At 35.2% G+C, this 16,409-nt stretch overlaps 2 protein-coding genes across 8 annotated transcripts; one reads left to right on the top strand and one right to left on the bottom strand.

Annotated features, from left to right (window-relative positions):
* The first annotated feature begins 704 nt into the window (after positions 1-704).
* On the top strand, positions 705-9,013 carry LOC135169340 (uncharacterized protein). Of its 7 annotated transcripts, none has more exons than XM_064134257.1 (11): positions 748-834; positions 2,405-2,472; positions 2,803-2,929; positions 3,460-3,569; positions 3,653-3,725; positions 3,836-3,918; positions 5,403-5,606; positions 6,412-6,467; positions 6,552-6,630; positions 7,916-8,017; positions 8,587-9,013. In XM_064134257.1, the coding sequence occupies exons 3-11, from the start codon at positions 2,836-2,838 to the stop codon at positions 8,683-8,685; spliced, it is 900 nt and encodes a 299-aa protein (XP_063990327.1). In that variant the 5' UTR covers positions 748-834; positions 2,405-2,472; positions 2,803-2,835; the 3' UTR covers positions 8,686-9,013. The 7 variants fall into 7 exon arrangements, with proteins under 7 accessions (XP_063990331.1, XP_063990327.1, XP_063990325.1 ...); XM_064134255.1 differs by having other exon boundaries at positions 821-887; XM_064134259.1 differs by lacking the exon at positions 748-834 and adding an exon at positions 951-1,186.
* Positions 9,014-11,496: 2,483 nt separating this feature from the next.
* Positions 11,497-16,125, bottom strand: Hd (humpty dumpty). The gene is made up of 7 exons (XM_064133681.1): positions 15,560-16,125; positions 14,815-15,459; positions 13,622-13,950; positions 13,323-13,537; positions 12,736-12,939; positions 12,348-12,534; positions 11,497-12,215 (listed from the first exon to the last, which is right to left on the bottom strand). Exons 2-7 carry the CDS (start codon positions 15,456-15,458, stop codon positions 12,037-12,039), a joined length of 1,758 nt encoding a protein of 585 aa, XP_063989751.1. The 5' UTR covers position 15,459; positions 15,560-16,125; the 3' UTR covers positions 11,497-12,036.
* Between the last annotated feature and the right edge of the window lie 284 nt (positions 16,126-16,409).

Genomic DNA, 16,409 nt, shown 5'->3' with positions numbered 1-16,409 from the left:
ACGTACACTAGGACTCTGCACGATCGACCGAGTGTACAATCAGGGTTTTCCCTGGTTTGCCTCATCTCTCGCGGAAATGAGCTACAGTTGAGGAAAAGTTCAGTCCCATGACATCACAGGGGGTGGAAACAAAATGCAAAGGCCCGAGAGGGTGCACATGCGGAAATAAAACTATAAATAGTTCTGTCATGTGACTATTTACAAACAGTTTAATCATTTCGTTTCCCCCTGACATTTGTCACGCGGAAGTAAATTTGGTTTTGACAAACAGACGGATATTGTTATCCACCTGATGATAATTAGTGTTTGTAGTCCAGTTTATAGTTGATATGATGTCCCATCAAATTAATGAACATTCAACGACCCCTCGACCCCGTCGAAGGTCATTATCGTAATTGTTCAACCTAGAGCAGCCATAGAAACAATGACACAATATGGGAAATATAGAGTGAAGGGCGAGAGTTCGTTAATATTGTAAACAGCTAAGTTATTTATATCTTTTGCCAGTCGATAATGGTGAAGACAGTGGTTACTATTTTATAGTTTTTCACTTAGCCATGCGCACAGTCATCATTATTAACTTGCGGGAATATCTTGAATATTCAAAGTCCTGTGATATATAATTGAGGGTGATATATTATTCAAGGGTTGGGGGTGCTTTCCTGGGGGTTGTTCTTAATTAAGTCAGTTTACCATGTTGCATACATTAGACGGACGAATTGGTTGGCGATTATGGAGTTGTCAGTGCTGGTTAACTGAAGCCTCACTTCACTGTTCCACAACCTGTCGTCGTGGCAACGTCTTCATACACCAGCTTTCATCAGTATTGACAAGGTACGTTGTTATTGTCAGACTGCTACGGATTTGATCGCGTCTGTTTTGAAAAGGTTTGACGGATTTTTGCGCAAAATTTTTTTTAGCGAAAATTGTGACTGGGAGTGGGGTGGAGGGATGCGAAGTTCTGGATTTTGATTTTTTGGTAATGAATGTGATTGGGTAATTGGAGGTGGGGGTAATTAGATTCATTTTCGACGGGAGTTTGATTCATCTGTGGTGGAGCAATCGGTGTTTTGGAGAGTTTAAGACTTTACGAGTTATTTATAGCGATTGAGTACTAATTTGGAATCGAGGATTATTGCAGTGAGAATAATTGATTGGAAATTGTGTTTGGAGGCTTTAGAAAATTGTAGGTTTGTGGTTTCGAGTTTTGAGTTAATGATTTACGAAGTCATTAGAGTCTTTTGTTAGAGTGGAATTTTTTTGCGAAAAAAGTTTATGATTGTGGCGGAATATTTCTTTCGAAAAAAGTTTTACGTGATTTTCACTGGATTTTTCTCAGTGGATGCAATTTATAATTAAAAAAGTTATAAAAATTCAGATTTTACAGAAAATGTAGTGAAATTTAAAAATTTTAAGCAAAATAATATAAATATTTTGGTGTCAAATGACATTAAATAACATTTAATTTAATTTATTGATTTTTCCCGCCTAAATCGCATTTAATGCAACTGTTTTTCAACTTCAAGACTTTATTTGACAGAACTTTTCGGGTTTATATTCAATACCAGAAAAAAATGAAATGGAAATCTATAGTTGGAATGGAATATTATAGTATAGTTCTCTTTGATTCTTTATTTCTTCCACGTAATTCATTTACATAATTTATTTATTCCTTTCCCCCGAGGGCGGAAAGTGTCCACTTTTTCCTGCTCATCAGGGAGAAAAGTGGGAATTTACCATTGAGACGTATCGAAAAAGTAGTTTTTGATTCCTGGGAGCATTACAGCTCAGACCAAAATATTATATTTCGATACAATTGCGACGGGGGTGCAACGAGTGTGAAGTTGGCGGCTCCAGGCGAAGCCGAGGGCTGCCAATCACACGAGTTACCCTAACAGGAGATGATGAATGACCGACAGTCGGCCGACTGTCGGCCAGCATTAGCTAAATGTCCGCCATTCCTCATCTCCTGTTAAGGTAAAAGACTCCCCCGCACGTGTATCCGAACTATACTTTTTGTTAGTGATGTTACGTTCAGGGAGTGGCAAACTGTGTCATTTTTCGTTTACTAGTACGAAAAGTCTTTTCGGTTACAAGTTTTTACTTTTCGTTTACAAGTAAACGAATAAAAGGCACTTTTCGACACGGGCTGAACGTAGCGGCATTGACGAAAAGTACTTTTTTAGTCCGGTGGAGGAAAAGTGACATTTCTCTTCCACGAAATATTATTTGGGCCTCTCCCTTCGCTTCGCGGACGAAAAAAGTCACTTTTCCCCCGCCCGGCCGGAAAGTCACCTTTTCGTGACGAAAAAACTGGTTTTTATTATACGATATTATAGTGGTTATTATATAAAATACGAGTGATGCTGGGCAGATGACAGTTATTGGTCTTTTTATGGAAAAGTTTCAGTGCTTTAGAACGAGCGGTTCATGCGGTTGGAAATTCTACTGTTGACGCGTTAAAAAGAACAGGTGAATTAAGTAATTAGAGGTGCCACAAAATATTTCAATTTAATTAAAATTAGAAATGCAATTCATCTTGCAATTTTCATCGATTTTCAACAATTCGTTTATGAAATGTGTTGACCACTCGCTAACTAAATTTTTCATATGTGATGTTACTTCCAATAGTGCAATAGTGCATACACTGCAATTGTTTAAAGGTCTGTTTAGGGAAATTATGAGTTTATTGTATTGATTGAATTTGACTTCTTCGTTTCTAGAAAACTCGCGTCTACTTTGTTTTGACTCCGCACTTTTAAAGATCGATAAACTACAATTATTGTACTGAAAAAATATTAGGTGGCGCATTTCAACGTACGTGTCAATCCGGAAATGTCGCTTCCTATGGCAAATATGAGTAATGGGGGAACAACTACTGTACAAATTAACACACGACCTGATGACATAAGGAAGCGGATTATAGGGGGTAAGTGGAGGGATTAATTATTATTAATCTTCACATAGATTTTCCAAAATAGAAACTCTCAATTTTTTTTTAATAAATCAGCCTATTTTTCATGCATTTAAGGAATTCGAATTAGGATTTTTGGGATTTCGAATTCGATTGGAGACGAATTTGGTCAAAAAAATTTCTTATTTATTTTAAAAATTAATTAAATAATAGATTTTTATAATGTGTTAAGACTAATGTTGCAAGAAATGTTGAGATAAAAGTTTAAAACGTCTTGGAAAAATTGAAGTTGAAAGTTGTTGGAATTATTCAGTAAAAATTATGAAAAAAATTTTTTTGAAAATGTTAGAATTGTCAATAATTATTGTTATTAATTTGAAAAATGGAATTTCATTAAAAATTCCATAAAAACAGTTGACTTTCCATCAAAAAAATGCATTAAATTTCAGGTAAATTGTTTTTGTTTCTGCGCTTTATTTATTTATTGTGAATTTAAAAAGTAGTTTTGCCAAAGTGTGAGAAAAATTCATTTTTATGATCATCAGCTGAAGATTCGACTCCTGCTGATGAATCAGGATGTGGCAGTGTGCTGGTGATATTGTCCTGGGTGCTCGTAGTGATGACAATGCCCTTTTCGTTATTTGTCTGTTTCAAGGTAATTTTTAAAAATAATATTTAGGAACGTGGACAGTTTAATTAACATTATCAAAAAATATTTTCTCAAATAAATATTCTCAGGTGGTCCAAGAATACGAGAGAGCGGTGATTTTCCGACTAGGAAGACTGTTATCAGGCGGTGCCAAAGGCCCAGGCAAGTTCATTGACACGACAATAAACTAAAAAATTACCTCACAAAATTGTTAAATCAAATCATTGATAATCATTGATAATCATTGATATCACCACTTATTATTGTTCCAGGAATTTTCTTTATCCTGCCTTGCATTGACTGCTACGCACGCGTCGATTTGCGTACACGAACTTATGACGTACCACCCCAAGAGGTATCTTACCCTATCTATTACTAAATCCTGCTTCAGAATCTGAAAAATCAAATTTCTTAAAATTTCCATCACTTTCTCATTTTTCATAATTTAATTTTTATTTTTCATGTCAAGAGACTTTTTTACATCTCAATTAAAAATAGAATTATTGTCTACATTGCAAATATCTCTAAATCAGGGCTTTTTCGTTAATTTGTTAATCTCCTCCTGAAATTACATTAATCAAATTAGAAATAATAACGTGAATTGCAATCCATGTTGCACTTTTAAATGAGAAAAAACTGAATATTCATTCTTTGTACAGACGCCATCACTCACGTTTTTATTAAATAATTATATTTTTCGGATGATATTGCAAATTGTTTTCAAAGTATTTTTAATTGGTTACCAATTAACAATACTTTTTCAAACTTTCTCGATAAACTGAAAAGCGTCACCATCGATGAACCGAAAAAAGTCACTATTCAAGAACTAATAACAATAATAATGGCGCCCTATTAATTATCCTCTGTGTCCTTGAGGATCGTTCAGTCCATAATTATGAAAATCACCTTCTGAACTTATGATTTTTGGAACTTACTCCCCGCAAATACTGCAAAGTTCATCCCAGCGCCTTACACAACCCCCTCGCCATGCCCTTGAGGATCGTTCAGTGCAGAATTATGAAAACAACCTTAAAAGGTTATGGTTTTGGGAATTCACACCTCGCCAAGGCTCCAAGTCCACCCCAGCCCCTCTCTCGATCCCCGCGCGTTAGACAGCAGCGAATATTCTTGAATTTAATTTGCGTTTATGATACTAATCAAGACAGAGTGACCCAGAGATGATCAGGGCTCCTGTCCCGAGCCCCCGTCTCCGACAGTTGGTTGGTTTCATTCATTCATTCACTCATCGTCGTCGCCATTTTCCATGGCCGCATAAACACTTATGCACTTCAGGCACATCCACTTTATAAAATCCCGGGAACGGGACGCATGACTCCCTCGACGGCACCAGAGCTCGCGCCGCTTGGGGACATTGAAGATTTCCGATTACACAGACAGAAATTTTGGAATAAAAATTAAACCTTCAGAGGGTGAAACGTGGGAGGAAATTATATTTAACTCCTTTTCCGGATTATTTTCGGGAAAATTAAATTTGAAAATCCAGAAATTTTTTAGATCGTGTGATTTCCCTTAAAAAAATTCCCATAAAAAACATTCAATCGGTGGTTTTTAAATTTGTTACTTTCAAAGATATTTGCAAAATTATCTAGACAAAAGTTCTATTGTATCATCACCCAATGATTCATAAATTCATTGATTTGCAGGATTTTAAAAAATCATGAAATACCGTAAGCTCATCCTCATGAATTCCGAATTTGACATCATCGATCATTCAATTCATCATCGACCTATGAATAACAGAACGAAATACCTGAACATTCTGCGCAATAGCTTGTTATCCAAGTGAACAATATCTAAATAATAAATTGTGAACTTCAGGTTTTAACCAAAGATAGTGTCACAGTATCAGTCGATGCAGTTGTGTATTACCGGGTTAATAATGCAACAATATCGATTGCAAACGTGGAAAATGCCCATCACAGTACCCGGTTACTCGCCCAAACAACTTTACGAAATACAATGGGAACAAGGCCACTGCACGAAATATTGAGCGAGCGTGAAACAATATCTGGGAATATGCAGGTAATTAATGATATGATATTCTGATTAATTATCGGATAATCAAAGGATTCAGGTTCCTTTGATAGAACTCATCCCAATCAATGATTTTCCACATTTTGCTCTGGTTCTGCAATACAAACTTTGCACTTGTTTTTTTATTTTGTAATTTTCATGGTAAATAACGTAAAATGTTATGAAACATGACACAATTACATGTTCAAGGTCACATATACAAATTTATTTGTGTAATCACATAATATTTTGCAAATGGAACAGAAATCTGAGAATTTTTGTTGATAAAATTGGAAAAAAACGCTAACTAATGACAATTAAAATTGAGCTTCAAGTTGGTGGACAATTTCACTTGTTCTTGAAATATTAATACTTTTTTATTTTCTCATCAAAAGGGAAGAAATAACTAGTAGTAGTAGTATTATATTTATTTCTTTGATGTTACAATTTTCCTTGTTTTACATCTCCTCCAGCCCTCTCTTTTAATTAAATTTAATTTAATTACAACATATATATATATGTATATATATTACAACATATATCTCTATTTTGTACAAAACGAACATCCATCTCCACTCTTCTATCACCCAGCCTTATCCTCCTGGAAGAAATAACTATTTTTCTCCACAAAATCAAAACTGAAATTTTCATTATTTTTCAACATTTTGTAACCCCTCGAAATTTTTTCCACTTTTTTCTTCAAAAATTCATTAACTTTTTCCACATCCGCTTTCTTGATCAACTAAAATCCATCGATTTTCCATAAATAGAATAATCATAATAATAAAGAATTATTTGTGTTATATTTGAAAAGGCAGCGCTGGATGAGGCCACTGATACCTGGGGGATAAAAGTAGAGCGAGTGGAAATGTGAGTACTCACGCAATGTGTCATTTATCTTTCCCGGTATTTTACCGATTTGAAGTATCAATGATAGCATTTATCGACTTTTAGAAAGGATGTACGCCTGCCGGTACAACTGCAACGGGCCATGGCAGCTGAGGCTGAAGCTGCTCGCGAAGCTCGAGCTAAGGTACAATTTTTTTTCTCTCTAATTCTAATTCTCTTCGAATTATTTGATGCCTAAAGGAGGTTAAGTAATGTTTCTGGTGAATTTGAGAATTATCCGTTTTAATTAAGAAAACATTTTTATACTTTTTAATTGTGGGATTTACCTCGCGGCATTTTTTCTCGATAGCTTTTCCTAGTGGATCACCCAATGGCGACTCGATGGTCAATCGATTGGACAAAAACTTGAGCTTGATCAATAACTGGTGATCGTTAATCGGCGACGAGGTGATGATCGATCAGTCGATGGTCGAGTACTGGTCGATAGGTAATCGATTGCTACTCGATTGCTACTCGATTGTCCGATCGTGTTAATGGTCAATCGCTATCCGATTGTTAATCGATCCTCAGTCGATCAATTGAACACATCGACTAGTACACTTTTCAAGACAGGACATGTCCCAATTCTCGAATCGAATTAAAAATATCGAAGTTTTTTCACACATTATCGCCTGGAAAATGTTCCTCATAATATTTTGCTCTCAATACTAATTACCCTGATGTTTTTATTTTTATATCCCAAATCATTTGTGTTTACCATTGATACAACTAATCACTTCTAATGACTGCATCGCACTGATATTAATAAGCCAGACGTATACATTACGAAATATACCATAATGACTCCGCTCATTAAGTCCTCGTTTACGAATCACAATTACATGGGAGACCACCACTCGACAGGTGAATCAATCAAGACAAGTCATTTAAATAAAACGAAAATATCATGGTAATTAACACTGAAACCAAAATAACATCATGAGCTAGTAACCTTGGACAATCTGATCTGTTTGGTCATGATTCAATTGGGGGAAATCCTCACACTTCTTAGAATTCCAGACCATAAAAATGTTTTTTCACTTTGAGATATAAATACTCAGAAGAGAATGAGATTGATTTTTGCTTTCTATTTATTTATTTCATGAAAAATCCAACAGCTACATTTTGAAGTGGATTCTATAGCACTAGAGAGGATGATGATAGTAGAATCTAGAGCATTTGGTTTAATTTCATCGAAAAGTCAATTTCATAGAAGTTTCTGTTGCTAAATAGCTTCATAATGAGCACAATCAAGAGGAGTGTAATATCTAATATTTTTTAAGAGAATTGACTCAGTAATAAATAAACTTTCTCGACATTATTCCCTCCCAAAGACCATTATGATATTAATTTTGAGATATTTCAAGGATTTCAGGATGATCGCATTTCGTAATCACTGAAAACTAATTACTAAATCGGTCTCTTTAAAGGTGATAGCAGCAGAAGGAGAACAGAAAGCCAGTAGAGCTCTCCGAGAAGCTTCTGAAGTCATCGGCGACTCACCGGCTGCTCTTCAACTTCGTTATCTCCAGGTAATTACCTAGAAAAATTCCACACACTTCACATCTTCACGAAAGTCAATACATTTTATCTGTATTGTAACTTCTACTCATATCATATGGCCCAGGAAAATGCCTCCAACTGCAAAAAAATTGTCAATCAATATATTGATAACAAATAATAATATGATGAACTATGATGTCTCCAGATCAACTGACTCCTAGTGACCAAAGTTTTCACGCTCTGGGCCCATTTCACGAAAGGCCCTTGTTTATTCATTTCTTTCTGTTTCTTCTCTAGTCTCGTTCATGAAAACTATTCTAAACATTTCGGTACTGTTCGGAGAAAAATTATAAATAATGACATGGACTAAACACAACTATTGACAGACAATTAATTTTGGTTCACACATATCAATCACTCGGAATAACAATAAATAACAATACCTCACAATCACCTCCTCATGAACACTATGACTGACTTCTCTAGTGTCCTACTTCTCCTCGCATTAGCCTTAAGCCGTGAAGGACTTCACTATTTATTTAAAAAAAGAATTTATTGAAAGGTCGATGATACGATTGATAACGATTTTATTTTTCAGACACTCAATACAATTTCAGCTGAAAAGAACTCCACTATCGTCTTTCCATTACCAATCGATATGCTCACCTACTTCATGACAGCGAACAAAGATAAATAAGTATAACACTTGCGATTGTATGCATTGCCTGTTCACTGTTTGGTAATTGTTTTTATAAAAAACCAAAATCTACACGTGAATCTCATAAGTTCGTTTTTATATGTGTCATTTTTCACTTTTACATGATATGATGAAAGCGATAAACAAGACAAGTTATTAATTTGTATGTGAACATTGGCAATTTTTAAGTTGTATTTTTAGATATTGCAAATCACAGTATATTCACGATTTATCATGTATTGTATTGAATGTTACTGTTTAATGATAAAGATTTGAAGCATTTTATGAGGCACAATTTTAATCTGTCAATAAAATAGTGTAAAATAATTATTTTGAGATGAATTATTGTTAGTTTGTCTCGACAGGTTCATTTGGGCCCCCAATGAAATCATAACATATGCTTCGATGATATTCTATCACTTGATTATCTTCTATTAATTAAGAAGCCATTAAATTAAGGAATTAAGTGACACGAGATAAGTGGACTTATCTGTAAACCTACTTTTTAATCAATAACTCCAAATCTAAGACAGATAGCGGTATTTTTGTCATAACATTTATTGTAGTACTCGATTCGCTCTACAAAAAAGCTGATAATGAAAATTTTGCTACCTCCCCTAGATTTCGAGATATTCATCAAAAACTACTCGATAGTCCGAAGTCACTTATCTCCTTTTACCACTTCGCTCCTGATTTCACGCTCCGTAAATGATTTCTCTGCGATATCTTGAGGAAATCATTCAATAATCGGCGATTTGTGATGCTGATGATCGATAAGACCCGAGATATGTTCGATCATGAGCACTTCAAGTGACCTCATGAACTGACGAACAATTTTTATAAATTTTTATTCCTAAATTTTATATCTATCGCCTAGTGATCGGTAGGCGGCGATGTAGGCGTTCAAAAGAATGAATAATTCGTCGAAAATTTCGCGGACCTCCGGTAGCTCAAGTGCGAGAGTAACAGACCGGTCCAGCAGCACCCGGAGGGTGCACCACCTCCCCAGAGTCCCCTCGAATAAAAAAAAATCCACTACGTGAGGTCCACTACCAACAACTAGATTCTCCAAGGCGATACACGAACGAGACTTTCTAGACGACACCCGACTGCACCCCAAACTCTGCTGGTTAGACGAAAACCCCGAGCACATTCCTGAGCTAAAAGCCAGACTGGACATGCTGAGGAGGCCGCAGGCGGCTCTCAACCACTTCACCAGGCTGCAACAGGAGATAAATGGCTGATTGCACCCGTCAGTCTTAAATAATTGTGTAGACTAATTTGAGAGTTGAAGTCATGCAAGTAGAGTAAATTAATAGGCCATGCGAATTTTCCGAAAACCATAATCTCGCAAAGTTGTTGTCGCAATCCTTTCAATTAAGAATGATTTTCGTATATTGTAGATTTTTGTTTTTATTATTTAAAATTATGATTTAATAGTTTAAAGCTTGTGGGATTAATGACATAACTAAAGTGCGATGTCGATATTACTTTAATTACTCTAATTTAATTAATCAGATCGAAGGACAAAAATAATCCTTTGTTAAATCGACTTTCCTTCGTTGACGTGGACAATTGGACTTTTTAACAAAATTAGGCTCCTGGTGAGGACCTGGTAATTGACCCAGACATTTTTCCGTTTGATGATGATTCCATGAATGTCATCTGTTCGTCATGGAATGACGAAATGACGAACAGATGAATTGAAACACGACATCCATCCGAAAGTTGTTATGATAAAATATTCTTCTAATTTTTTTCAAATTATCTCCTAATAATGTGATTAATTATTTTTACAAAATACGCAATTTGATTGCTAAGATAGGCTGGTCAATATTCCCCTGGGTTACCGATAGAGGCAGTTCTTTCAGCCGTCGGAACGAACGGTAACCCGTTACTTCGGTTGGTAAGTTATCTCTGCCGGTAACTTACCCCCGCCGGTCATTTATAGTTTTCGCTTGTATCGACCTCGGCTGATACTCAGCTTTTTGACTACTTTCGTTACCCCTCGAGAGATAGTGGAACTAACCATCGGAATAGAACTTGGATTTCAAGTTTATTCGTTGTAAGACTTTTATTTGGCAAAATACAAATTGTCATTTTACGTATAAGGCCGTTGTCTATGAGATACGAATGTGACTTTGGTGAAATTATGGTTTTATAATGAATAAATTGCAAATCTTAGTTTTACTCTGATGATAAGTCCTCGATGGTAAGTGGAACGTTATTACCATTAGAGGGGAAAATATCAATCCAATTTTTTTGATGAACTGATTATTTTCAAAAATCCAATTATTTTATTTCAAAAATGCAATTTCAGCCATTATGAAGGATGTCTGAATTTTATTTTCATAAAATGCTCAATTCAATTCCAAAAAGTTGAATTATAGGAAATTTTTTAGTTCGATGGATGGTAACAAAGATTTGATTATTACCCTCAGATCGTTATGACATCGACTGGACATGACTTTTGAATATTTTCAGTTGTCAAATTTTCCAACTAATTTCTAGAATAAAATTCGCAAAAAAATCCTAACGTTCAGTATTTTTTAAATTAAATTTCGAAACGAATTGGTCTTTGCCAAAACATTTCTTTTTAAAAAAAAACAATCAAACTTGTTTCTCAAGCGGTGTGTTATCTCTTACGAATTACCAAAAATTCCTTAATTTTTTGCGTTTAATAATCAAAAATTGAAATTAAAATCTTTGATTACAACGAAAATATTGGTTCTTTATAAGACACTAGGAAACTGTGATGTTTTAATTTCTCTTAGAGAGCCAGGAAGATAATTAAAATGAAAAAAACCTCGCTATTCAAAATGTGATTTATATTTCTAAAAAACTTGTGTAGTTTACATAATTTTTCAATTAATTAAAAGGATAGATCTCAAGATACAAGTTAAAAACATGTCAGGAAAACCACTACAAATAATACATCACTTAACAACTATTAAAAATGGAATTAATTTTTATTCAACTATGAAATATCAACAAGATCATCCCAATGTATCGTCACCTATTTCCCTATTGATCTCGTGGATTTGCTCAATCTTAATAAATGTATCTAACAATTTTCTCTTCATTTTCCCATCGACACGAGTCCGAATATAAATTAAATAAATAAGCTGTGATGAGAAAATCTCAATGTGTAAATTGATTATGTAAAGTGTTCCTTCCGTAAACTGAAGACTAGATGGTACGGCATATAATGAATAATATTGTCAACAATGATGAAATAATTCCACATCTCGAGATGTACAAGTGGTACCACTTAACTGGAGTCCTCAAATCAATGAGTAAAATCGATAATTTCCATTCCCTCACTGAATCACTAATATTCTTCGACGATCATCAAGACCACGTGTAAACGTCATTAGAAAATTTCAAACTTTCTACGACTTGAATGTGTGTTGTATCAGGATTGCAAAAATGTGACAATAATTCTGAATTGAATCCACAATCGGACAAATTCTCCTGGCCAAACACACTCTCTGGCTTTGGTTCGTCATTCTCGTCTTCTGCAGGTGAATCTGTAACAGTTTCAGAAAAAAAAAATATTGAAAAAATTTCCTTAAAGTGAAATAACAAATTTCTATCAAAACTTATTCATCCAAACATTCGCCAGAAGATTCATAATTAATAATAAATATTAGTTACTGTACCTAAACCATGTTTAGCAGCTGAAAATGCATTGGTCGACGTAAGTTGGGCAAAACTGGCTGAAAATTTGTCCAAGTGACTAGATTTCATGAGATGACAGAGATTAGGCAGCATATGTGGCAAAAGTGGTCCTCTAATTTCCAACGAATGGAATTTTTCAGTATCAACTCGTACGACACTCTCTCTCACCTGAAAAAATCAAGAGTATTATATTTTTACAGGAGAAATGATCAAAAAATGTGAGGAACTGTCTAGCTGTCTTCTCAGTCGTGACACTGACATTTGAAAAATCTCATATAATAAATTATCTTGATAGTGAATATATCGTCTGTATAAGCTTCAACACTTTAGATAATAAAAGAAAGGAGTCTGGAGGCTGTCGTAATTTACCTTCAAAGGTTTCAACGTGGCTCCATGAAATGCAGTTGGTGCAAGAAGGGTAGGAGGTACTCCAGCGAGTGCTCCAGACACTGCGACTGCTGACTTACAATTTATTAAGAAATTGAATAACGCCTGAGCTTCCACACCTTTGACAAAAATAAGGGACTGCTTCAGAGCATCGACTTCAGCTTCTTTTTCGAAGGTAATTCGTTTCTGGAAATGAAAGAAATTTGTTACAGTTATACTGTTATAAAAAAAACTTATAGAGTTATAAAAATGTGTTACAGTTTTACTTTTTAATTTTTTGTCTAGAATTTACAATAAATTTGAAATTTATAGAGCTTTTAAATTTGGTCGTGATCGATTTAATTAACTCGAAAGTGTTTCTCTATTTTTGTTCAGATCAATGTTACAAAATGTGGTCTTTATGTTAACGTTCGTACCCACATGAAGTTTTTTTTCTCAACCATAAAATTGTTCTATAAAAAAAAAGTTTGCAGACTGATTTTGTTTTTCATGATGTGGCTACAGCCACTCTACCTATTCTATAATTAATAAATTATAGGAATATTGTTTTAATTGTCAAGCAGACGTACCTGTACGTTATTGATCTTCTTAATTTCTGAATCTTCGATACCGAGACTCGCTAACAAATCATCTTCTCCATCATCATCATCGAAATTGGAGTCATCACCTTGGGCATCAGCTGAGATAATGGTATCCGAAGTAGATTCTAAGGTATCACATCCAGAATCAGTGGTGTCTGATCGTCTCTTACGTCCTGGCTTCAGAGGCATTGTGTATTGAATATCTGCAGCACAAAAAAAGAGTCAATCAGCTGTCTATATTAACAAAAAAATCGAAATAATGATAGTTAAGCGATCGTTATGTTTACCTTCTTGCTTCAAAGCTTGTCTGAATCCTCTCGTAGTGGGTGACAAGAGCACATGAACCTCGGAGACTCCACAGATACCAGCGGCTCGAAACAGTGCAGTGAAATTGTTAGCACATACGTAAAAAAAAGGACACTGTCTAGCTCGCAACAGATGGAATAACGAACGGAAACTCTCAGTCCACGCTGAGAAGAGGGCATCCTTGATAAATTGATTATGGGCGATAGCTGAATTACTGGCTAGACTAGCACTGACTTTTCCAGCTGCACGAGGGAATAGTTCGAGCCACGGTAAGGACGGATGCTGCCAAACTAGACAACATCTGTGAAACCTGTAAAATTAATAACAATTGATATTAAAAAAATCCAAAAATATATGGATGAGAATAGTTTAGTTATATTGTCCTTTAATTTTAAGATTTTGCATAAAAACTCGACTGAGTAGTATAAATAATGTTCGGAAAAGAGTGTAGCCAATAGTACAACAAAATATTCTTTAATAAAAATTATTTTTAACGAAAATGTCTTCGAATGATATATTTGTTAATGATAGATTCTTCCAAAAATATTTTTTGCATGTCTTTTCTATAAATCTTTTTGCCACAAATGTATATGTGACAAAAATTTTAACAGAATAAATCCTCTTTGATTGGTTTGAATATTAATGTAAAACAAATAGTTCCTGGAACTTTTTTATTGTTTAATTAGAAAACGATACGTTGATTAATTTTTTTTATAAGAATCTTCCTGATGTATTTTTTCATTATTTAAATTAATATTCCCCAAGATAAAAAATGATTAAACATGTTTTTTATTTGAATATATGTTGATTGACTTGTAATTAATTAAACTAGACGATGAAAAATACTAATGACCTTGGAAATAGCACAAATGATATTCTTCCCTTGAAAGTCAGTGAATTTCATTGAATAAAAAATTGTTTTTTCCACATGAAGATGTGTCTTATTGATGATCATCAAATTTAAGTGTTAAAAAAATTTGAAAATATATTTTGGCATAATATATGTCCTTGGAAGACATTACCAGTGAATATATCAATTGTCCAATACATTTCTGCCAGAATATATTTCAGAATAAGATATATTTATCGAATCGACTTTTGTTAATATTCTTGGCAACATATTTTGTTCTAAACGCGTCTAGATGCACCATAATTATCTCAAAATCATACTGACCTAGCATTTGGACTAGTATCCAGAGTAGTTTCCTGCTCTCCAATATCCAGACACCTGACAAATCCAGTTGTTCCAGATGCCTGTTCACTAGTTTTTAATTTTCCATTCCAGGGAAAAGGTTTCGTCGACATAAATCTCACTTTGGAATTCAGACTCCAATCGATAGGTACATAGTTAACACCCTTAGAACTCTCCAAGTCAGTCTTATAATTATCAAAATTTTCCAAATTCGACAAAGCCCTGGTAAATGATAAAGGGGATGGTTCCATTTTTTTTGGCTGAATATTTTCGTCATTCTGACTTGTGGACGATTTTCCCTTCATCAATTCGAATATCACTGAGTCTCCACTGACTTCTACGTCTGGCTGGAGGGATTCTTTGGGTCTCTTGTTCACATCATTCTTCACAAATGGATTTTTTCGTTTCTGACATGCTGAAGCGACCAACTCACTCAGTGGTCCTGTGATGGTGATATCCAACGAGGGCTTCGCACTTCCAGTAGACGTGCGATTCATGCGAGCCTGGAGTGCACGTTTTCTCATTTTCAAGCGATGCAACTGCATCACTTCGTGAGGATGCTTCCATTCTGGTATATCTGAGGACGTCGACTCTGCCATTTTAATATTTTCTTTGGATATTGTCATTCTAGAATCAGAAAAAAGACAAAATAGTAAGTCACGATTGGAGTAGTTTTGAGTTATTGCCTTGTAAACGAATGAGCTGTTAAATAAAAAGTTTTACTCACCAAAAATTAATTGAGTGATGAGGCCAGAGTCATTCTAACTGCACTAATTGGAGACGAAATGATTTAGGCAATGCTCGTTCGATGGATTTTAAGTGACTGAAGTGGTCAGTCAGCGTTGGGCCTCATAATAAATACCTGGACGAGCGGGTCAGGCGACATCTGTTCTGCTAGGGACAAAATGGCGACGCCCTAAACTCCCTAGATTTTAAATTCTATACCAGAATAAATTTTTTAAATGAAAATGTAAGAGGAATGGTTTTATTGACTGGTGAGACCATTCCCAACATTATTTAGTTATTATTATTTGGCTATTTAGTTTATCAGAAGCTTCGAGAAAATCACTAGTTAAACAGCTACTATGGGCGATTCCACAAATACACAGGTATTCCCCAACATTATTATTATGACACTGAAATTTTCGCAGTAGTCCTTACCCCAACCATTGTTAACATGTTAATCCCTGCCCCTCATCACATTTTTAAAATCGATCATTTCCTACACCATCAGTAGCCCCTAATTACCACGACACCCTCATTCCACCATTTGATAATCCCGTTCAATAAAATTAATCCATTCCCGACAGTCTGGCGCCAGCGCCACATGGGGTCTCAGACGAAGCAGGGGGAAGATTATGGAAGAGATTGCTGACGCTTATGGAGCGGCTACAACCGGAAAATTTTGTAGTGGTGGCGCATGAACTACGAGGGTGAATGTGCCTGTCGGTAAGGCATTGCGTGGGTGGTCAGTACGGCATTACGTCGGAGGGTTGGTAAGACATTACGTGATGGGGTCGGTAAGGTATTACGTGAGGGGGTCGGTAAGGTATTACGTGAGGGGGTCGGTAAGGCAT

The sequence above is a fragment of the Diachasmimorpha longicaudata genome, chromosome 14, assembly GCF_034640455.1.
Source record: "Diachasmimorpha longicaudata isolate KC_UGA_2023 chromosome 14, iyDiaLong2, whole genome shotgun sequence".
Lineage (NCBI taxonomy): Eukaryota > Metazoa > Arthropoda > Insecta > Hymenoptera > Braconidae > Diachasmimorpha > Diachasmimorpha longicaudata.
This window is presented reverse-complemented; position numbering and strand designations above follow the sequence as displayed.

Coding starts and splice junctions, on each gene's coding strand:
- LOC135169340 (XM_064134261.1), top strand. CDS start 2,836: ATGTCGCTTCCTATGGCAAATATGAGTAATGGGGGAACAACTACTGTA. Junction 3,726..3,835: donor AGGCGGTGCCAAAGGCCCAG/GCAAGTTCATTG, acceptor TTATTGTTCCAG/GAATTTTCTTTATCCTGCCT. Junction 6,468..6,551: donor AAAGTAGAGCGAGTGGAAAT/GTGAGTACTCAC, acceptor ATCGACTTTTAG/AAAGGATGTACGCCTGCCGG.
- Hd (XM_064133681.1), bottom strand. CDS start 15,458: ATGACAATATCCAAAGAAAATATTAAAATGGCAGAGTCGACGTCCTCA. Junction 13,951..14,814: donor GATACTAGTCCAAATGCTAG/GTCAGTATGATT, acceptor TTAATTTTACAG/GTTTCACAGATGTTGTCTAG. Junction 13,538..13,621: donor ACAAGCTTTGAAGCAAGAAG/GTAAACATAACG, acceptor TTTGTGCTGCAG/ATATTCAATACACAATGCCT.